The sequence below is a fragment of the Thunnus albacares genome, chromosome 11, assembly GCF_914725855.1.
Source record: "Thunnus albacares chromosome 11, fThuAlb1.1, whole genome shotgun sequence".
Lineage (NCBI taxonomy): Eukaryota > Metazoa > Chordata > Actinopteri > Scombriformes > Scombridae > Thunnus > Thunnus albacares.
The window spans coordinates 25,960,226-25,984,431 of NC_058116.1; the positions used below are offsets into that span (position 1 = coordinate 25,960,226).

General features: G+C 38.4%; 1 protein-coding gene and 1 long non-coding RNA gene across 11 annotated transcripts in view; one reads left to right on the forward strand and one right to left on the reverse strand.

Moving 5' to 3' along the window:
* Nucleotides 1-15,432, reverse strand: part of LOC122991836 — a 31,547-nt gene extending 16,115 nt beyond the window's left edge. The window contains exon 1 of the long non-coding RNA XR_006405918.1: nt 15,349-15,432. This is a non-coding gene — a long non-coding RNA (uncharacterized LOC122991836). The remainder of the gene's footprint in view (nt 1-15,348) is intronic.
* Nucleotides 1-24,206, forward strand: part of pcbp3 (poly(rC) binding protein 3) — a 76,036-nt gene that overhangs the window by 38,240 nt on the left and 13,590 nt on the right. For 9 of the 10 annotated variants that reach the window (XM_044365230.1, XM_044365231.1, XM_044365234.1 and 6 more), the window contains 5 exons: nt 18,898-19,071; nt 21,942-21,965; nt 22,077-22,109; nt 22,386-22,502; nt 23,341-23,472. In XM_044365230.1, the coding sequence (XP_044221165.1) occupies nt 18,997-19,071; nt 21,942-21,965; nt 22,077-22,109; nt 22,386-22,502; nt 23,341-23,472 (381 nt within the window). In that variant the 5' untranslated portion in view covers nt 18,898-18,996. Of the gene's footprint in view, nt 1-15,422; nt 15,515-18,897; nt 19,072-21,941; nt 21,966-22,076; nt 22,110-22,385; nt 22,503-23,340; nt 23,473-24,206 lie in introns of those variants that run through there. The other variant, XM_044365228.1, reaches the window with a different exon arrangement.

A 24,206-nucleotide genomic window follows, 5' to 3' on the forward strand; every position in this document is an offset into this window, starting at 1 on the left:
CACCTCGGGGTGGGTGTGCTGCAGCACCCCAACACCTCTTACTTCCCGCTGCCAAGCTTTAAACTGTGTGTGAGTGTGAGGAGGAATTCCTTAAGGCAGGTTTTACCCTTTGTCACTGTAACAGCTTTGGCAATTTTACCAGCAGTTAAGGGATATCAAGGAAAAGCATAACAGACAGGTTTGACAATAGCATGTCAACATCAAGTAATAATGAAATAAAGATTTGAAAAAAAAAAACAAATTTGGACCTTTTCTGTTCAATTGTAAAAACTGTTTAGAGGAACAATGTTTTTTTTTTTTTTTAAATGCTACCTGGTTTAGACTCATATAAGCTGAAATCAGGTGGGCTCAACCTGTACTTCCTCCCTCAATGAGTCCATTTGACCTGGCAGAGAAAGTTTTCAGTTCAGTGCTAACTAGGTTTTCAGTGTGAACTGTGATGCTTCAGTTCAACATATGATTGACAAAGTGTACCAGGGAAATGGTCAAGTGAAATAAATAGCATAAGCTGCAGTCCATTATTTAACTGTGGAAATCTGCTTTTCATTGGTCCAGTTCATGCATGTATCGTGACTGATGACCATTTGAACACAAAGACCTGGTTGACAGTTTCCCCTATATGCTCTCAACTGTTACATGATGAACACTGCTGCTGAATTTCATATTGTACATCATAAACACAACGAATGCTGCCACACGTACTCCTTGTTTGAGACTCAGGAGAAGCAGTGACTTAAAAAGGTAGCCATACTACTCCTTTACAGACAGCCTTTTTTATTTAGCTAACTTCTTAGGCAAAGACAGTAGAATCATAACATAAGGAACCAGAAATGAGTCCAACAAAGTCAATGCGTCCAAACGTCTGTGGCAAAGTGGTTGTTACAAGCAAAGAATGTAGGTTTGAGCGATATCGATTTGTTCAAACCGTGTGCACAAGAGCACCACTGCTGAAAGAAATGTGGTTGATGAGACATGTTCATGTAATTTCATGACTTTCAGAGTTGATGAGAAACCCAGAATGCACCACTGAACAAACAACCATGACCTATAGACTGAGATATAGCAAGGTTACACCTGCTGTGTTCTCCATATCTGGCCAAAAGTTTTCTATTTTAAGCCATATTTAATGGAGCCATCGGGAGAGCACAGCCTTGATGGCTGTAGTGATTCAGCCTTGAAATGCTGACTTTGAAAGTGGCACCCCCTTAACTCAAACATGGCTTCTGTTTTCTTTTTTTTTTATCTTATCTGAAAGACTTGTGTGAGTCAAATGGTGACTCAAATGACACTGCAGGGATCAAAGGCCCACTAACAAGAACTAGAGAGACCTGCTCAGTTACATGTACAGCGGTGCCCAGAGCCAAGCTCTTCTTCTTCTCTCTCAGCACTCGCTGCAGCCCCTGGCATCTGACTCATGTTTCATATTAATAGCAAACTTCCAATTATAAAATATTCTGTTGTAATTTAAGTTCCTGTACTAAAGCTAGATATGTTAGCGTTAAGATATAAAACAATCTTTCTGACATTTATTAAACAAGGTAAGCTGAAGTGACTTGTTCGGAATAGTGCCTGCAAGGGAAGGAAGGACAATAAGCAGGATTTACAGTAAATACCCCTGCAGAAGAGTTGCCCACGACAACCAATCTCGCAGTGTTGGCCACTCAGTATCCCTCCCACAAGAAAAATCTGAAAATCAGTGCCTTGCTCATGAGCAATTTGGTGTTCATCCTCAGCTGATTTCCCAGTGTATGGTAAATCTGCATAATGACAGATAAACCACTGCATGGTAGAGATAAACTATACTGGACCACCAGCCCACCAGCTAATCACAGCAGACTCTAATATCCTGGTTAAATGGCAACACAGTACGGTGGAGCCCAATGTGTTGCTGTGACTGATATTTCCTGGCTTCAATTCCGTCTTTTATAAGTTCACATGGGCTTTTAGTCCTCCGTCATTGCTTCATATGAGAGCAAAAGACATCAAGACAGTGAGGGGGAAGACAGAAAAAAGTGCAACAATTTCCTTTCAAGCGCCTCTGCATGGACATGCAGGTCTGTCTGCCTGTTTGCCGGTTCGAATTTAAATCCTTTGAGCATGTTTGTATGTGCCAGTGCATATACATGTGTGTATTTTGACTATTTAATACTTGAAGCAAAGCTTTATAGATTGATCCTCATAAAAAAAATATATATATATATATATATATATCTAAGCTGGCTCCGTCTACACAACACTGCTTTGTACTGATGGGACTAAGTAGATACTGGCTTCCTTTCAGAACCCTATAGGAGAGGAACACTGTGCTTCTGCTGTTTCTGGCCATAGTATAGAGTCTGTACCATATGGCATACAGACAAATTAACTAAACACAAACACATCCAACATGTGTACATACTGTGCAAACACTTTTCATTGGAAAACCCCCGTTATTTACATTCAACTTGACAAATTAATAAGCTCAACAAGCAACTGAATGCCAAAATAAAACATTTCTTAGGTGAAATAACTACATTATGTGGCTTAAAATATATCATAGTGCCTGAAGTGGGTAAGTTCTTTTCATTTCTTTTGGTTGAAAGAATTTCTTTAACAATGCTTTTGTGGACTGAACAGCTGGAAGAAAGCTAGGAAACATGAAATAAGAGACTGGCTTATTGCAAAATATTGCTTTTTACCCTAAATGCTCAGGTACAACCAAACATAGTAATTACCAGTAATTTTCTGTGCATGGTGCTTTTTGGCCCTTCAATATTTAGATAAAAGGAGGATAATAGTAGGAGAACTAAGTCAAAATACATCATTATACTGAGCACAGTGGGATCTCTGTTGAGACTAGGGCTTGTTGACTGAAGATTATATCTGACTATCGCTGTAACAGATTCAATATGAAACTTTGCTACTAAATGCAGTTCATCAAACTAGAGACATGCCTTGAGTGTCTCTTTCTCTCTTTCATACAGCATTAAGATGGTTCACTGGTTATATACGAAGAGAAGCCTGCAGGCCAGTTCAGGCAGCCCAACTCAAGACGCCACTTCAATCACATGAGATACTCCTCACCCTGCAAAATATATCAAACACACCCTTTTAATCATGGCGCTGAACTTAAGCCTTCAGTGTTCTGCTCACATGTCTGCTGCCACATGGCTCACACAAGCTATACTGTTGCTTACTGCTGCTGCTATTTCTCAGAAAGCAGAAAGCCCATGTCCTTCCCAGCATCCACCTCGGCTCTTAGTCTACCTTCCCCCTAGTGGGGAAGTTAGTATCATCTCTCCCCGCTCCTTGCTGTGCTGAGGTTAATGTTCTTGTGGAGAATGATGAGGTTAGAGCCTAGACAGTAATGCTGTAAATATTTGGATATTTGGACATTTGGATGATAATCTATTCCACATGAGCTGGCTCACTGAAAGGCTCGCTCTAAGTTGCTCACATTATAAACCATTTATAAACCAGGTCATTGAGCATTTTCCCCTGGAAGCACTGGGGAAACACGACTCATAGACGAAGGCACATTAGCGGAGGTTTTTGTGAGTCTTACTGAGGAGCAGGGTGTTGCATATTCATTGTCTTTTCCCAGATTTTTCCTACCTGATCAACCTTTAAATCCAATACAGATTTCATTAGATCAAATCAGGCCAGTAAATCAATAGAATATAAAAAGAAGCATCTAGTAGGCATGGAAGCTGTCAAGAGCCTGCAGAGTCAAACATGACAAGCTGGTTACATTATACACACAATAAAAAAAAAAAAAGTGCAGAGCTGCAGTGATTAATCAATAAATCAATTGACAAAATGTTGATCGCCAACTATTTTGATCATCATTTTTAAGAAAAAAATGCTAAAATTCTCTAGTTTCAGCTTCTTTAATGTGAATAGTTTCTGTTTTCAATGATAGTAAACTGAATATCTTTGTGTTGTGGACTGTTGGTCATCCAAAACAGGATATTTTCGGATGCAGCACGGGTTCTGGGAAACATCGATATCTCTCACCACTTTCTGACATTTTAAAGATCAAAATGACGACTCAGTTAATTAAGAAAATAATCGACAGATTAGTCAATATTTTGTTATCAGTATACTGGCCGAGGAGGAGCATCAAAGCCAACTCTGTAGAAATGCAATGACGTCAAATATTAATGACCTACAGTTAAATTGAGCTTTCATTACCTGATCTTGAAGGCTCATTATTTAACTCAAATCTTGCACCGTGTTGTCCGAGCTCTGAATGCTAAACAGCCACCTGCTCCCCTCTGTCTGACCGTCTACTACAACATATAGGACATAACTTCAGTTTTGTTAACTTGTGTATTAACTTTGATTATCACAGAAGAGTCTACTCACAGGTCTTCTGTTTGAATGCTTAGAGAGATGTTGAGTTACACCTGCTGCAGACTAAAGTGCAACCTACACCGGCCATCTGTGTCAACTGATGCCAATAGCATGCAGTAGATGTGTCATAAAGACAGAGGTAGTATTCAAGGTAAAGTAACCAGGATGCGCCAATTCAGGCAGCTAATGTGATTAACAAGACAACGATGTGACAACAAGACGTCAATGTGAACTTGCATGAAAAACAATGCCTGTGGGTGTTTAGACATGTATCATACACATGTATCTGTTGACCTTAATCATTTGCAAAGATACCTAACAGTTTAAACAAATTAGAAAAAGCTGCAACACTGAATACATACTGGAGCTTTATGACAGCCCCTTTCTGACATCTCTTTCCTCCTCTCCTTACTTTACCCTTTTAGTCCTGACAAATGATATTTTCAGTGTGGACTAATTAAAGTAGTGCAGCTGTCATTTTGAACAGGATAACCTGTTCTTAATTTTTGACAAGCTGTTTCTTCATTGTCAGTTGCTGCTTTTCCTGCAGTCTTAATCAAACTGTGACTGTCACAGCTCAGCTGTCAAACAGAGAGAAGCACAATGACTGGATGTGTTGCACATCATGCACACAGCTGGACAAGACGCAGCATAAGAGTGACTGTAGACTCTACATCGTGACCTGCTTAAATTAAATAAAAAAAAAAAAAACAGAGTGCAGCTGGTCTCCTCTCTCAACATTCAGAGTCCTAACATTCACACTTTCACAGCTGACTGAGTCTATTTATCAAAATAAAAACAGCTTAAATGATAGGAAAAAAAATATCAGTTGCTAAAGTGAATGAAGTCTTAAACACAAACAGTTTTAGAGAGGATAAGCTGACAGTAAACAGGACACAATCAGTTATAATTCAAGTTGGATTAAAGGCACAATGTTGTAAAACTTTTCTTGTGAGCCTTAATCAAAAAGGTAGGGCTAAAACAGAAGGGCGATTTAGACCCACTTCAATCACACAATTACCTAAATTAAATTCTGGTACTAGGATATAGACATGTGTGATGAATCTAAAGAAATATCTTAAATACAAACAGTCGCCAGCACATCCTGCATCCAGAGAAATTTACTCTTCTTTGCTTCCTTCTTTCCTTTAGTTTCCTTTGATAGAAAACATCAAAGACCAGCCAAAACGTAATGTGACATGATTCTGAAGTTAAAATTTTCAAAACACATCTTTTTCTACTACTGCTGCCATTTTGAGTTTCCAACATAGCTTTAAAAATGGATATTGAAAAGGGCAGAGACTGTCACTCTGGGTACTCTTATCACCAAAAGCTGCAGTCCTTAGTCCTTTTTCAATGTATCATATTTTTAAAAAAAAATAAAGCCGCATTTACCCAAAGCAAGAAAGCATTAATACATTTTTTTTTTTTTTTTTTTTTTTTTTTAAATGGTAATATAGCAGCTCACAGGCTCCATATTTACTGTTATTAGGGTGTTTTAAGTTAATGACCTTAGAAATGGAAAATAGATAAAGCCACAGATTCAGATGTTATAATTTAGCATGACCTTTAATGTCTGCATTAGAGATAATGATGATGGTGATGTGTATATTGTGTGTGTGTGTGTGTGTGTGTGGGGAAATTGCTTGATGTTTCCTGTTTGTCATTAAAATAATTTGCTTTGAGTAAACTAGTTTAAAAAAAATTGGCTTAAACTAACCACACACACACATAGTCCACTAACACAGGTGCTTTCATTACCTGATTAGACTGTGTTAGTTCCGTTGTACCTGTTAGAGCGGGACGACCCGTTAATAATTAGTACTTACACTTTTGTGACATCACACAGTTCCCAACATAACTCCACCCAACTTGAAACTGAATAGATGTCGGATCAGTCGTAGCAATCAAACACACCTGTGTTGGACCTTTAAGATGACACAGTTGAGACTACTGGATGTTTTTTCCATTCTGCAGATGGAACGACTAGGTTACTGAATTTGCTTAAAAAAAAAAAGTAGATATTTTAGTTTTGGAGAAATGCCATCAGATGTATGTTTTAATTTCCTAAAGGTCACTCAAGATACTGTCATCTGGGGGCCTCATGAAGATGGTATTTAGTTCACTTTCTCATGAAACTTACTGAGCAAATGTTGCCCAGTTAAAAATATTCAAAAGTTGTTAATGTGTAAAACATTTTCCCTTTGTGTTTAATTACAGTTCTGTCAGATGTAAACAGGACATCCAATCAAAAACAGACCCAGACTACACTCTTAGAGGTATTTTGTTGAAGGGGAACTCGATTTTATACATCAGAGTCTGTTTACAGGTCTTGAGGAGCACTTCAACATACTGTATGTAGAAAAAAAGTTGTTTTTATGGCTCCAGAGGGAGCTGTGTGAAATCTGATAAAATTGCCTCATCTTATGTAAATTGCATCAGCGTCGGTTGGGACTGAAGACTACAAATGTGAAAATAAAAAAAAAAGCTCACCAGACCTTTGCTTGAGTTTCAGGCTAAATTAGCTGCTACTAGCATAACACACTCCAATATCCAACCAAACTGTTGGTGGTCAAATTGCAACGTGGGTAATGTAGGCACCAGGTTTTGACAAAATATGACAAAAAGATATCCGTGGTTCAGATTTTTTTAAACACTATATTGTGAATCCAACAATGTTGTACAAATCTAAAATCGGTGGAGTGTTTGTCTGACAGCAGGATTTAAAGTTCTGACAACGCTGTGTACACTTGAGACAGATGGGGGACTTTAGGAAAGACATTTTGTTTTGTGGTCAACACTGCATATATTTGTCTCTTTGTACTTCCTGCTGATATTATCTGAATTATTTGTAATCTCAACTCTTTGAAAATGCAGTTTGTCATGAAAAAAAAAAAAAATAGAAATTAGATTAGCTGCCTGAAGGTCATTAGTTTTTCTCTGAACAATGCATTGCCTGTTCAGTGAACTGAGCAACTTAATGTAAAGATAAATCACAACAAAGATGTTGATGATTCTTCTCTCTACATATAGATGCACATGTGGACTGCTGGAGATTGAACTACAGTATCTACACAGTTACACTTCACAAGCCTGAAGTGAAACTAGACTAATTCTACATACAGGGGAAAATGATAGATTTAAGATTAAAATGACCTCTCTGCCCTCTCTTTTGTTACCTGACCCTGTACGTTGTGGAAAAATATCCCTGGATATATCTCACACTATCTTTTTACTGCATAGTCAACTCTCTGAAACAGTCAAGGTTAAAGAGAAATCTGTATACCCGCTATGGGAAAATAATATGTTCCTGAGAGGTCCTTGGAGGGTGAACAATGCAACTTACCTGAATGTTGTTTCTGAGTGGTTACTGTGATATTATATTGGTTGAAGCACAATCAGAGCTGTAAAAGCCTGTTTTACCTTGAACAACATGAGAAGAGGACACCGACACAAACACCAAGAGGCACAGGCATTGTTAGTATAAATTAAAATTATAAAAAGGCCACATTCAAGGTTACACCGAGACAAAACCGCTGTTACAGTGCTCCTCGGTAAACATACACGAGCGGCTGCTAAAGCGTCTCAAATGCTTCAATGTTTGAGTGAGATGTTGTTTCTGTGTTTAACAAAAGTTATGAATATTTATATTCATACATTTTTCACTCACTAAAGAGAATGCCATGAGGCTATTATTCAACATCTGGTATTAAAAAGGTGTCAAATGCCGCTAACAAGCCCGTGAGCAAAGGCATCAAGGTGTGTAAATGCATTTTAATTTAACACACAACCTCAACCAGTAGTTTTAGCAAGACGCTGTCGATAAATGATCACATAATAAATAAATACACAGTTCACCACTGACTGGCAGAAGTGTAATTTATGCAATATATATATTTGACCCTACAGATTTATTATTCATATCACAATACAATACAAAAAAGAAACTTTATTAGGTTGTTAAGTGCTTAAAGTCAGTTAATCAATCATAATTTAAATAAAATTAATCAATTTTTATAATCCATTCAATAAAAATGCAAAACAGCTTCTGAAGTGTGAGCATTATAAGCTTTTCTGTGTTTTGTATCATTGTAAATTGAATATATTTTGGAGTCTTGTTCCCACAAAACAATAAATGACAACAGATGATTTATAATTTAATGCAATTCATTCTTTTTGCTTTTTTTACATTTTATAGACTACACAAATATATGATTAATCATAAAAATAATAAACAGATGAAACAATAATAAAAATAATCATTAGAACTGTCACTGAACAATGGTGTTGAAACTCTATAAGTAATGTAGGTAGTTTAAAGATCATAACACACAGACTACTTCATATTTAGAGATGATGGAAGTTTATCAAGGGATGAAAACACTTTGCTGAAACATGTTTTATCAAAAGGTTTTTTTGCTGCAGTGATCTCACAATGTGACAAGTTTGCCCAGTAAAAAGACAAAGCAGGAAAAGAAAAAGAATATTCCTCCTTCATTAGTATTTCTTTAGAGTGCATTATGTGAATAATGTATCTGATTTTTAGCAAGATTTTTAAGCAACTATCATGAGCGAATGTGATTAGCTTTTTCATTAAAAAGGTTAGGCCTAATCCTTAGACTGGCCGTAGGAGAAAATAAATTATTGACTGTTGTCTGGTTGAAGTTCTCTCTGCGAGCTGCTGTCTGAACAATTTAGGCTTAAAGAAAGATTGTTTCTTCTTAGAGAAAGAAACAGCAGCTGTTTCAGTGTTAGACACCGACTTAAACAGTTCATGTCATATGTCTCATATATCTCATTATCAGGTTGTAACTGGAGGTTATGCACATTAATTAGGCTTCCACTTAAACCAGTAACGCTCAGTTGAATGAATGCTGGTGCGTTTTCAGAAGTTAAAATCCAAAACATAGTGAGTTTCATTTATGGCTTCATGGTGACTGTGATGTCAGTGTGACATTGATAAAATACAACATTTATCAGTCACACGATAAAGTCCTGATTACACAAGGTGTGTGCTTTTATATTGCTATTTGTATTTTACAAGCTTTAACTTCTATTCGGTTGGATCTCTGATAACGATACAGAGCGCATCACTGATAAAAATAAATCACACAGAACTATTTGACTTAGGATGAAACAATATTTCAAGGAGGTGAAATTAGTTGGACCATTTCCCAGTTAAGCAGATTTTTGCCTTGAACCATATCATTAAATCACAGACTGTGACCACATGCGGGGCAGGGGCAATTTTCCATCAGTGTGTTATGATGAATTTTGTGTGGTGAGCTGGCTGTGTGAGGTTTCAGGGAACACTTAAGCTAAACCCCAAAAGCGACTTCCTTTTGTTAGAATCATTTCAGCCCAAAGCATTAACATTTTTCAACTTGTGACCCTTATGCGACATTGCTTCAGGGTCTCAAACTCCAAAGACTAATGTTGTTCTGAGACCCGCTGCACATACACGCAATATATTTTTAATACTTTAACTGATTCTTTATTCTGCTGATTATACTAAACCTTCTTAGGCTCTTATCATCTTTACATTTATTTGTTCGGGGCTTAAGGTTTATTCCTCTAGCTCCCAGGTTGAACTTGGTCTTCTTATATTATTCTCATTCATCAAATAGTTCAAAGCTCAAAACAGTTTCTCCATTTAATATATTAATATTAACTTGCAAATTATGAAAAATTACCTTTAAGTTCAGTTGAACTTATAACAACTATCTGGAGCAGACCTGGGCTGAATAGATTTTATTAACAAGTTATCAGAGCTGCAACGGATCATCAATTAATCAATTAGTGGATCAACAGAAAATTAACTGGCAATTTCTGATAATAGAATAATCATTTTAATCATTTTTTTAAAAAAGCAAATATTTGCTGATTTTGTATTTTTCTTTGTTATTTATGATAGTAATACCTTACCTAATTTTAACCCCTGAAATGTATATTATTATGTACTGGGTGATCCTTACTGTGCCAAACCTCTCCCAGTTACTATGGGATTATAATTGGCTTTGCCTCAGTGAATCATTACTGACAGAAAGAAACACATTTGTTGCAAATGTTTGATTACCTTAAAGGGGACATATCATGCTTTTTCCTGTTTTTCTGTAATTTATAAACTGTTATGATGTCAGATATCCATGTTAAACATAATCAAAGTTCCAAAACTTGAGGCACGTCTTTCTACCTTGTCGATGAGCTGATGCATGTCCCATAAACATCCGTCCCGTTTGTTGCAAACCTGTGTGTTACTCTCATATTTCGGATCGGATTCAGGCTCGAAGATGTACGGATGTATTTGAGAGGTTTCCGTTCGAATCAAGAATGAGGAAGAGTAGTGAAATCCTACTACTACTACTGCTTGTTTCACAGTTTGTTGAAATGGCCCCCTGAGTAGGCCGTGACGCAGCCTCTGGAAGCTAACCAATCAGAATGGAGGGGGCTCATAGGGAGCCCCCCCCCCCCTCTCCAGTGCAGAGATAGTATAAAGATAAATATGAGTTTTTTGAACTGTAAATAATGCAAAGATATCCTAGTAGAGCCCCAGATTAAAGATACAGACCTGGAAATGTGCATAATGTGTCCCCTTTAATTATTTATTGTAACAGCACTAAGAAGGTTAAACGTGGATGAAGGGGATCTAATTAGTGAACAAGATTACACAAAAATAGAAACCTAACACACACACACACACATACACATTTTAACAGAACTGCATGAAAACAGGTTTCTCTGCTATCCAATAAATACACAGAGGGTTAAATCTGAATTTTGTCATGCCGAAACTCAGGAAGCTTAAAGGACATTTTGATAAAACAGTGTCATGGATCTGTCTTGGAGATACCTGGTTTGACAGACTGACACACACACACACACACACACACACACACACAAAAACAACCTAATTTGCATGCAGGATCTCCATCAGGAAGGTTTGAGCAGAAGACATATCTATGACCCACAGACACTGACAGGATCGAGCGTTATCAGAATGGTGAGAAATTAATAAAATAAACATAAGAGCAGCACAATAAAGATAAGAATGAGGTTTGCCAGAGTTTTTTACTGACTCTACTGGCTGGAGAACGTCTGCGACAGGGTTCTTGGACAGAAAAATGCGATCATTTCAATTTAGAGTTGATTAGTGCTCATTCTGTTCTTGTAACAACACACTAAGAATCACAACTGTATGTGGTTGTTTGTATGAAGAAAAAAAAAAAGTATCCGGATTGAAGCAGGATGACTGCAGATTGTTTCTACCAATAATATATTTGAGTCTGTGGGCTGAACCAAAGCGTTGTGGCATGAAAGTGGGTTTGCCGTGTATAAATTCTGTCAAAGCTGTAATTTGGGTCAAGGGTGACCTAGAGGTTAAAGCTAATGTTTACATGTCATATCAAGGCACGATACCCAAAATCAGAGAGGGAGCCCGAAAGCCGATTTTAGCAGTGAGCCGACACTCGCATTGAGCAAGCGTGTTCGACGGCTTCGCTGACGTGTCACTCAGAATATCGGAGCACCCATTTCAATTGTATGCCCCCCCCCCCCCTCAATCCCCCATCCCTCATGGGCAACACTTGCCCATGCAGTGGTCAAAGCATGATGAAGCGGCTGGAGCGCTCGTCCAATTTGGGGAAGTATTTTCGGGTTACACGCCAAACGTGACGTCACAAGTGGTGATGCATCGCCCACATGACTCCGAGTCTTGGCCAATAACTTGCCAGCATTGCATCCTGTCTTAGTGACAGGGGGATATAATATTTCAATTGCATTTTGTTAATCTTTTGTTAACAGGTCATCTGCTGGAAGCAGCAAAAAAAAAAGGTAAATGCTTTCTAAATAATTACAAATCATGTCACAGATGAGGATTAAATATTTCTGTGGTCAAGTGTTATGATTCTCAAATTGTAAATATCTTATTTGAGGGCCCGTCTGCTTAGCGACTACGTACATGCAGTGTGAAGTCTTAGTGGGAAAAAAAAATTAATCTGAAGAGACAACAAATTCAAAGTTTCCGAGTGAATCGTCCTAACTGGACGAGATGTTATGTCTCGGCATGTTAATTTCAGACATGTCTTATTAGAACTATGGATTCATTATTTTTCGATAGAGACCGCCTTAGTTAAACATATTAAAATAGCAACTTATTATCAGAACACAAGAAGGATTATTGTATGCAACCAAGTTGGGAAAGATGATTAAAATTATATTTAATGATTAATAAAAATAATTGTTAATCTGTATCAGGATGGAATCGTATTAATTTTTCATCTCGTCTGTGATATTATTTCACTTTACAACATTAACTTGGATTATAGCATGTGTCATAGACTGCAAGTATATCTTAAATGATCTGTATTATATCGGCTGTGTCTATGTGTGTTTATGTGTGTGAGTATATCCATTTTTTTTTTATATGTGGGTGTGTGTGCTGCAGGCTGGCAGGTTTACTTTGAATGATAGCCTTAATGTCTGGATTTTAGTTCATGATACAGCACAAAAACTGAAGCATTTATATTTATCTGAAAGCAGAGAAAATAATTTACTGTTAGTTATGTATATGGTTATACTATTAGTGGGTATTGGATAGATTCATGTTATGAAAGATTATCGTCAGCATGTAGAAAACGAGCATCATCTCATTGTATTTTTGGTCAGACTGAAGGACGGGGGAAACTGTCTGCTGGCATGGCTTATTAGCAGACACGCATCAATAAACTATGTTAGCCCTTCGAGCTAATGCTAGGTGGCAGAGGAACAATGCAAAGGGCCGTCAGCTTGTGACTGTAATTTAGGTTGAGGTCTCAACCAGGCCGACGGATTGGAGATGACAGGTTTACAGCCCGCTTTTGGGGCAAATGGGAGAGTCTGGCAGGATAGCAGCAACTGCCTGCAGACAACAATACTACAACAAAAGGCTCCTCAGCATGTGTGTCTGTGGATTAATTCAACCCTCCCTTTCTGCTCTCCCTACAACTAATTTCCCCAAATGCATCAAGGCTGTTTGTGGCTGAGAGACCATTTTGAAAATGAAGAGAAGTGCTCTTCTACAAAAGGAAGGTGCTAATAGGCCACACTAGCTAGCTAGATGATGTTTAACCCAAACAAAAAGGATGACACTTCGTTCTCAAGGTTATCATCTCAAAAGATGTTCCTGGCAAGGAAATGCACTTAATTGGTCCTCTGCTATATTTAGAAGCACAACATACTCTGGTGATTTGAACTATAGGAGGTGGAAAAGCCAAGTGCTTACTGAAATACTTTGTGTGTCATTGCAAATGTCATTTTCTGCCAAAACTATTAACCTCTGCCACGAAGAGTATATTTTTAAGTATTGATGCTATTATATCTGATATCTTAAGCTCATCTCCTTCAGGGAGGTAAGAAATAGTCAAAACATTATTTAATGTGTTACATCTTAGCAATTTCTAAAGAAGAGAGTACTTTGTTCCAAAACTGTTTCAGTTGAGAACAATTTGACAAATTTGAGGTAAAAACAAAAACAACTGAAAACACTAGTCTAGCACAGTGAGCAAGTGTAAATACCCAACCGGTCATGGCAGATGGCCGCTCACCTAGAGTCCGGTTCTGCTTGAGGTTTCTTTGCTGCTGTTGCCAAGTGCTCGCTCATGGGGGAATTGTTGGGTCTCTGTGGCTCTATATCTTTTGTTATGATTTGGCGCTATATAAATAAAACTGAGTTGAATTGAAATATTACAACAGTCTTATTTTTCCACTAGTAAACAGATCAATATGACAGAAATGCCATTGATAAGATGGAGTTTTCATTCATGAATGAAGCTGTCATCCAGATGACGGCTTTGTGACTGTTAAGCGCCTAATTTAGACTAAATTCTGCGACAGTACGTAACGCTCCTTTCATATTTGCGATTATGTGCAGCGTTTTAGCAGAGTGCAAAGGGGCAGCTGCTGAATCCACAGCAAACAAAGGATCAGACTGGTCTGTATAGAGCCAATACATCCTATTTTGTGTTTTTGATGGTGCATATTTTATGACACCATTGTGCATTTGCTGACAGCAAAAGAGTGACATTTCTTACAGTGTAGGATTTTAAAAAAAAAATCTAATAAAAACTGCAACAAAACAAAGTTATTTCAGTTTCAAATTTTGTCATTTTACAAAGTCAACAGTACTGTTGCACAGTAACAGTTTAATAACAACCATGCAATATTCATTCACAATAACATTGCCTACTTTACAGTTTGACCACAGATATACTTGTCAGGTGGGGAAGCAGGAGTGGACCCAAACGCAGAGGCCAGAATGCAGATTAGATGAAAAAAATCTCCTTTAATCATGGATGGTAACGAACAGGCAAACAGAGCTTAACAGAACAAGACGAAACAAACAAAACGATCCAACAAGGTCTGAACAGAAAACCAGAACTTAAAAAGAAACTGAACTAAAGAGGAGATGAGGTGCAGGTGGAGAGATGGGTGGAGAACATACAGGGAGCTGATTGGCTGAGGAAACACAGGGAGCAGGGCAGGGCTGACGAGGCTAACACAGGGCAGGTGTGGAGGAGTACATGAACACACAAGGGAAACAGAACAAAAACCCAGAAAACAAACTCAACGTCACCTACACTAACCCATCCAAGACTAACCACGAACACAAACCAACAAACTAATAATACAGTCCTCTAAACCCACCACTCAAATCATAAACAAAACCATATGACCAGAAGGACTGACAACCGGAGTGCAAACCCGGAGACCCCAAAAAACACACAAAGTCCAGGCAGGGTGTGACAATACTTGCTTTTAACTACTCTACACTAACAGTTATTGATGCTAGCGTTATACAAGAGGTAGTCACATCATATACAACTTTAGCATCATGACAAACAGGGCACCTTATTGTACATTTAAGCAATAACCTCCATCAAGTCCATCAACTAAGCTAATTGAAGGCAAGGCGGGACATTTATATTATCAATAAAGCTACTATAGCTAGCAAGAGACACACGGAGTTGTTTTACTTACTCTATTAAGATGAAGGTCGTCCTCTGTCCCCTCATGGCGAATTGTTTAATATCCCTGTTAGTTAATTTCCCACTGGACTTGCTGCTGCATAGTTTCTGAAGTCTTTTTTTTTTTTTTTTTTTTTTTTTCAGCAGAAGTCAGATGTCCACCTTCAATTATAGTTACGGTAACTCACTGCAGACTTGTTAGCTCACTTTCATTGTTGTATCCATTGACTGGCGTTTCCAACTTGCTGTGTTGGCCTCATTTCACATTTTCAGTTTCTTCAAATTATTCAAGGTTTCAAGGTAGAATGACGGCAGCTAATAAATGTCGTTGACACTCAAGTCTGTTACGTAGTTAATGTGATTAGTTTTACAGCTGAGTGTGACGTTTACTTCACCTTGTAATCCAGAGAGGCGCTGTTTCACTGATATGATGAAATGTCTCTTTTTTTGCAAGGTAGCTTTTTTTTTTTTTGCTGTTGTTCAGACAGTTCAAAGATCCCCTCCAGGCATATTTTAAGATGTTTATAAAATATGCTGTGTCTGATTTGTTTGTGTGTCCTTAAAATTACATCTATTCCTTCTCCCTTAATAACATTCCAGAATCTATAAATATGCAAATATATTTCATTTCAGTTTAACTGCTGGACACAAGATGTCTCCTACTTCACCGTAATGTCAATTCTCAGTGTTTGTTCACTGGAGGCTTCAAGTTTCCACATCACACTTGTGTAAGTTGAATATTGGACCGGGCTTGGCTTCCAAACTATTTGTGATGTCAAAAATCATGCTCACAGGCCCGTCCCTGAAAACAGAATTTTCAATGAACACAGAGAAACTTTTCACTCTCAGCAGATGAATGTGAAAACCTCCAAGTGTCAAACTATGTACATACATCATTCTGCGCAGTGAGGCTCAAACATTCAACTTTACTGCAGGAGCAAGAAAAGCATATTTTTGAGTGGAGAGGGACTTGAAAATTGCTGAACATTTCTATTAAAAAGAAAACTTTTTCATAAGCTCAACATAGCCTGTAGTCTGTAATTTGTGATATAGAGAAAGTGAGTTTTTTTTTTTTTTTTTTTTTTTTTTTTTTTTGGGGATGAGCACAAAAACAGCAATAGCCTAAGGTTGTGTCTGGCTGAAAATTAGAATTTGCTTGTGGACATAAACCTGTTGCCAACCAACCGGGCTAAAATGTCAGAAAAACCCAACTTTAGTCAGCAGACTAAGATATTGGTGAGAACACCCCGGGGCTGTTCGATATCTCTAAAAAATAAATGATAAACTTGTGCAGGTAATGATAATGGCAGAAAGTTAACAGGGAGGATGAGGGCAGCAGGTTGCACTGCTGATGACTTGAAATTTACATTTGGATCTGACTCTCTGTGTGAAATGACAATACCCAAAGGGTTAGAGAACAGCAATTGTGAATAGCAGTTTAAGCCACTGGGATTTGAAATATGCTCATTTAATGTTTATATCATGGTGGCATAGGAGATATTTATATACATTTAACTATATATATATCTGTTCTAAGAAAGGTTCAGCAGTGCTACAGTAATGTTAAAATGTACAGTATTAATATGCTCACCTCATAAATAACAACTATGAATTATGCAACCTTTCTATTGAACTATGGACAACATTTAGCCATTTACAGAGGTCAGTCCTAACTTGGCAACCATGCAGAATATCTTTATTTATTCAGTCGTATGATTTCTTTGTAATATGTACGGTTGACTTAGCAAGATACAAACATATTACTATGAACAGAACAATGAGTCATTTCTTATAAGTTATTCGACACAAAAAAGTAACTTTCACTTTTTGGCATGGCCACCCATGCATACAGACTGCCCTGTTTGCCTTTGCCTTAGTAGCAAAGGCAAAGGGAGCAAAGTAATTTGACTAACTGCAGTGAGGGCACTGGAGGAAAACTTTAATGTCTGACCCATTGAAAAGAGCCTTTTACTGAGGACTCTGCACTTACATTGTGATGCACCTTCAAGTGAGAATTCATTATGATCCTGTAGTTTTATCTCTTGCATGGACTATTTGGGACAAATGATGTGAACAGTTTAGATACTAAAGTTTTTCTCCAATGTACAGTTTTCTTACCACGACCATGTAAGAGGTTGTCAGAGTTGCTCCCTCTTGTCATATAAACTGTGGTTTCCAATTATAAACAAAACAACATGGTCATTTAAAAGAAAAAAATAAATACATTTTGAGACAATAAATAGAAAAAAATACTTGGGGGAACTGAATCTAATCATGAATGGTTATCTCCAGATCTTCACTGCACAATTACTGCATGTATCATTCATGAAACAAATATTGTTTTGGGACCTCATAAAAGTATTAATAACCCACTGTGCCCCACTACAGTTTTATTTGTAGCTTGCATTTTTGGCTAAATGATCAGCTGCAGCATGAGTTATGGTGGCCTGTAAGGCCCCTAGAATACAAGTGACAGCAGATTGTTGCAATTAAAGCTCTTGTGGATACTAAATTCCTAGAAAAACACAAAATGATATTATACTGTCTGTGTGAATGTTGGCATACACTCAAAAAAGAAAAAAAAAACACATACATTTATCTAAGAACCAGCACCTGAAAACCTTCAAAGCATCATGTGAATAATAACTGCAGGAAAATGACTAACCACTTTGTGTGTCTCATATCTTGAATATGAATGCAGAATGCATGTGTTTATATTTGTCAGCCTGGGTTTAATACCCGTAGGCTGGTGGTGAGGGGTCTCATAAATTATTCTTGATATGTTTTTTCCACAAAAAAATGTTAACAACCTTGTTAAAAATCCTTAAAATGACATCTCACCTCATTAAAAAATCTATAATCAATGAATATGCAAAGTTTGTTCATCATTTCTGGATACAAGCACATGCAATTGACTTTTCAGTGTATGTGCACTGGAGGCTTCAAGTTTCTACATCACACTTGTGTATGTTGTATACTTGCCCTCAGTTGGCTCCAAATAGTTGTGATGTCACCAGTAATGCTCATAGGTACACCCATGGATGTATTAAGGAGAACTGGATACCACGTTCAAAGATGGGACCCATTCATTCTTGTGAAAGTTGCTCAGTGGCAAAAGTCTGGCATGTTACTCATGCTCCAGTGTTTTTGGGCCCATAGAGCAAATGCACTGGAGTCCTTCTCCAGCTGAGACGCTTCAGAGCATGCACGTTGAGCTGACTGACTTCCAGTTGGCTACTCGCTCACCTGAATGGGATAAAATTATTGAATCATGTACAAATTTCATATAAGTAATAGGATGGATGTGGGTTATAGGGAATGAGTGTTTGATATTTTTATTTTCATTGTACAATTTGTGACTTATTGATTGAAAATTTGCAAAGATTTTGTAAGATCCTTCATAGAAATGTTTTTTTTTTTTTCCCTTTTGATGAGGGTGTCTTGACACATGTGAATGTAATTAGATGATTGTGATGTCACTGGTCATTTTACTATATATATTCCTCATTTCCTTCTTATCAGTATCAAAATGTCTGTGTGTGTGTGACGTTTGGTTTGGCAGGTGACTGGCTGGCTGGAATACCACCCTACTCCTTCTCCCTTTGAGGACATCCCGTTCCAGGACTGTGATTTGGTCTCACCCCCTCCCCGCCCCCCCAGCATGGAGCCCACCAAAGTCCAGTCAGAGGGTGGTCTCAATGTCACCCTTACCATCCGTCTCCTCATGCACGGAAAAGTAAGAAGGCACACACTATAATATTGGCTTTGGCGAAGGATAAAAAGTAAGAGGCATGTGGGGAATTTATTTTCTTCATTGCAGGGACCTTTAAGTCATTAATGACCTTGTATAACATCTTCTGTGCCTCTGGAGGAGAGGTGTCATGTCTGAAAAAAATGACCCTGATGATGTCATCAGCTTAGACTTGGACCTACTGATTTATAACAGAAAGATAAAGCCATGAGCTAGGAGTAGGTGTTTGAAAGATGTCTGCATTTACCAGGTATGGAGGGTCTAATGAAAATATATTATTGATTGCATTATAAGAAATGTAGGGCCTAGCATTTTTGGGGGTTTGACCTGTAGTAGGGACTCAGTATATCATACTTCACCGCTGCTGCATCAGTGTTGACCATTCCCTTTAAATCTGTCGTTTGTGCCCTTTGTGGAAGTACAATAATAAATCACGGGAGTGCTCCATAGTCATATCGGTGTAAATTCATCTTGCTTTAAGTGACAGTTACAAATTCACATCGGAGAAAACTAAAAATCCTACCAGCTGTATGTCCAAATGGTAAATGGCTGCATTTATATAGCACTTTGATCCAAAGCACTTTACAATTTGCTTCTCATCCACCCATTCACACACACATTCTCACAGTGTGTCTGCCATGCATGGTGCTGGTCTGACCATCGGGAGCAATTTAAGGTTTAGTGTCTTGACCAAGGACACCTCCACATGTGGACTGGAGGAGGTGGGGATTGAACCACAAACCCCGTGATTAGTACATGACCCATTTTATCTCCTGAGCCACAGACGCCCATATATGTTGCACCCTAACCTGGCATCCAGGTTTCACTCTGAAAGATCAACTTGGAAAATGAGAAAATTGCCTTCATGGCCTCAGCTTATCTCCTCGGTGGGATGCTGCTCCTCCTGTCCGGGATCACCATGGTAGCGGGTTCTGTACGACCTGCAACATCCACCTGGGAATTAAACATGACACCTTTGGTGTTAAGGGCTAATATGCTGAGGTATTGCTTTTAGCTATTTAAGCCCTTATATAATGGCATTGTTACTGAGGTGGGAGAAGTGGCAATGTTAGCTGCTCCACAGACTACGGTTTGTCTGTGGAAATACTTTTCCGTGGTTATTAGGTGCTGGCAGTTGTCTTTACCCTTCCTATGCCACGCTCCAGGTCTCCTCTCTAACTTGACCTCACTATATTACTGTATGTGACAGACTGAGCTTCTATAGTCAGCATGGCTGCTAGGCCCTTACAAGTAGAGACTCCACTTCCAGACCAAAAGGAAGTCTTCTGCTCCATGTTGTGTGGATGTCGACTCTGCTCAGTATGTCCTTGCTGGTCCTTAGTGTTTTTAGATTTCCAAAGGCACGAATAACCAGTAAGTGGGCACCAACATCTTGTCTGGGTTTTTAGACATGAATGTGTTGTGTGCCTCTCCCTCCTCTCTTCTCTCCTTTTTATCTTTTAGAGGTCGTGAAAGGTGGTATGTGTGTATAAGCCTGCTAGTGTGAAATCATCATGCTTTACTTTCCTGTCCCTACTGCAGTGAGGTGCTAAAATGGTGGTTCACAATTTTGCCACAACTAAAAGCTTCAAGCAACTGGCTTCACTTCTTTAAGTCTGTAGAGTTTGGTATAGGGCAAAGTTTATGTTTAATAGAATGAAGGTTATGTAACCCAAGTTTTATTAGAGGATGCATTCTCTGGAAGGTCTTCTGGTGGGTAGGCGAACAGAAAACCCACACTACACATCTCGACTGAGTTGGCCATGTTTATGGCGTGTGTGCCACAAAGACTTGGGCCAACATCTTGCCCTTGTGTTGTGTGCCAAGCAGACTACAGTCCAAGAATTCACCCATTGCATGGCTGCTCATGCAGGAGCTCCATATGGCCTGGTGATAGTTTGAGCCCCAGAGCCTGCCACAAGATGGCACATAACTGTCTTCCACATCAGTGAAAGGGTCTTTCCCCCACAAACTCAGAAGCTATTAGGTTGTGCTGGGAATGCTGTTATCAGCATGGTCTAGTGGGTGCAGGTAGCCCACCAGCACCATCCTTTCACCCTTTTTCTGGATGGGGATCAGCCCCGAGGACTGATCTGATTGGGTTATGGACTGCTCCCTTGACTTGTTTTCCCCAGACTCAACCAGATTGCCTGCCAAGAACACTTTCACTCCTCCATAGTTCGGGCATCAGTGCTATCACCTGAAAAAGTTAGTGGCAAACTCATGTGCATCTGAGGGCGGGTTCATTTTTATGTTGTTTTCCTAGTTTTGGGAGTGAGTTTCTCAATGTGTTTAAAGCATCAATGTAGCATTGAAAATGGGAATCTAATTGGATTTACTGAAGCTTAATTGTCAGATGTGATGCCTTATTTTTTAAGGGTTGGAATAACTATGTTGTAATTAAGTTGCTGAAGTTGCTTGTAAGTAAGTACACATTCATAAAATGGGCAAAGACAAACTGTATCTACTGTGTGACTTCACATAGTGTTTGATAAATATAAATGGATACTTAGGGAGCAACCTGACACTGCACAGCAACTGGTCTATAGCTTTAATGCCACAATGGATGCACAGTAACCCTAGCAGTCACTGAGGAGAGGTTAGGGAGTGTGGACGCTTGCAGCCGGCGCTGTCCCTCCACCCTTACCCCACTGAGGAGTGGGGTAAGAGAACGATCACATGCGTATAGAGAGTGTGGCCCTCATCACCTCCATATAGCTGTGTAACCTATGCTTGCCCATGTTTGCACCGTGTCCAGGAATAAACACCAGCATGCTGTTTTAATACTGTACTCTTCTCATCCAGAATGAAACATTTTAAACATTTTTTTTCCCTCTTTTTTGTTTTTATTGCAGGAGGTTGGAAGTATAATTGGAAAGGTATGTTACTTTGTAGTAGATCACACATGCTTGTACTCACTGAGAAAATATATACCAAACTGTGTTTTAATTATTGTTAAGAATCTTAATTATAGTTTCACTTTTTTCCAGAAAGGGGAAACAGTGAAAAAGATGCGAGAAGAGGTGGGTCTCAGTATTAAGAAGCACTATTTAAATGATCAAATAACAGAAATAAATACAACACTATTTCCAAGCAAGTCAGTCAAGTCAAAGGGCTTTATATTCAGGAATCAAAAATAAACAACATAAATTGGCTGAACTAAGTGACAAATTCATGTCATTTTGTAATGTTGTGTTGTCAGATTTATCAGTGGTGAATACATTATTCAAATATGGTTAAAATCCAACCCTGGATTAAGGTCTCACATCAACCATATACCGTATATGTTATTTTTCCAGAGTGGAGCTCGAATCAATATTTCCGAGGGCAACTGCCCAGAGAGGATTGTCACCATCACAGGACCAACAGACACCATCTTCAAGGCTTTTGCTATGATTGCCTACAAATTTGAGGAGGTATGATAAGATTGTGCGATAGGTGGCAGCAACATTCCTAAATAATGTAAAATATGCACATCATGTACTTTGATAAATAGTCATTCGCCAGTGCAATCCAGTAGAGTTCAGGTGCTTTTATCCTCTTTATGCACAAACAAAGTACCTGTCTGCCTGGGGTTCATTAGTGCCATTTTAATGCTAATGCTAATGCTTTTAATTTAATGCTCTCATTTCATTTTCAACACATCTCAACTATTTCAGTTTGAAAAAGCTGACACAAAACTCTGTATTTTCGCAGACCACAAATGTATTTTTAGAATATTTAAATTCTACACATGTAAACTTAATCTGCATTTGTTGTTGGTAGCAAGTATAAATTGGACATATATTTTCTGATACAGCACATAAGGCACTCAATCAATTTATTGTGGAAGATATTTATTTATCTTTCCTGGAATAGGTGAATTTAAATCATCTCCTTTCAGCTTCTTTTTTCTGTGATCCCGTCTTTGATGTCACTCATCTAATTGATATATTCAAGCACTGTGACTGGAACTTGTAAGAGGAGACCAACTGCTGTGTCCTCAGTGACCTGCATACAATCTGGCCTACCAGACCAAGGCGCTTGTTATTTACAGACAGACCGACAAAGCTGTGCTCATTCACCAAGCAGAGAAAATGCTGAAAGAATTATTGAAACAAATGTGTTTGTGCATGTTATTTGTACCGACCTTTAAGTTTGTTAACTGATTTATACTGCTAGTCATTACAAACAAACATTAACTTCATGGATTTTTGGGGTCACCTTTAGAAAATATTGCCCCCGCAAAATGAAATATATGCTCTTGTTTTCTAGGACATAATCAATTCCATGAGCAACAGCCCAGCAACCAGCAAGCCTCCAGTCACCTTAAGGCTTGTAGTACCAGCCAGTCAGTGTGGCTCCCTCATAGGAAAAGGAGGCTCCAAAATAAAAGAAATGAGAGAGGTATGGTAATATCCATGTGGCCCCAGGCTCTACTTCTTTTTATAGATAACCCTAAAAATGAGTCAGGCTTTTTCTCAAGAAAATGCAATGCAGTCAGATTGTTTCATTTCTTTCCCTGTTATATTTAATGACTTTATATTCTCCAGTAATAATGTATATATATAAAAATGGATACATCTGCTAACTTTACTAACTTCTTTCATTTTTGGTTGTTTTTGTTTGTTTTCATTTGCTTATACAGTATGTGGGAATTTAATGATGTAATAGCTGTAACTTTCAGTACACATTTCTAACCTAGCAGCTATGATAACATCAGCATTGCTACTCCAGTTCTATTAGCACAGACAGAGCCCATTCAACCCCGGGGTGCAGCACATTGTACGTGCTTGTTCAGCAAATCAGGACTCACCAGCACTACACACTATAGGAAACATTACATAAATGCCTGTCCACTTAGTCAGTGACTTGAAGTGTGACAGGTTAGAGGGCCCTGTGTGTGCTCATAGAAGTAGGGCTTTAATGTCTAACCTTTGTTCTATCTCACACCGGCATTGTCCTCTAATGGGGTCTACAAGCATAAGGTCCCCCTTTACTCAGAAAAATGTTTTGCTTATTGTTTCTTCACTTTGATGTTGGCCCTTTTGGAGTTTTCACATTCATCTGCTGAAGGAGGAAAGTTTCTCTGTTCTCACCTTAAATCTGAATTTAAGACATGTACCTACAAGCACGATTTG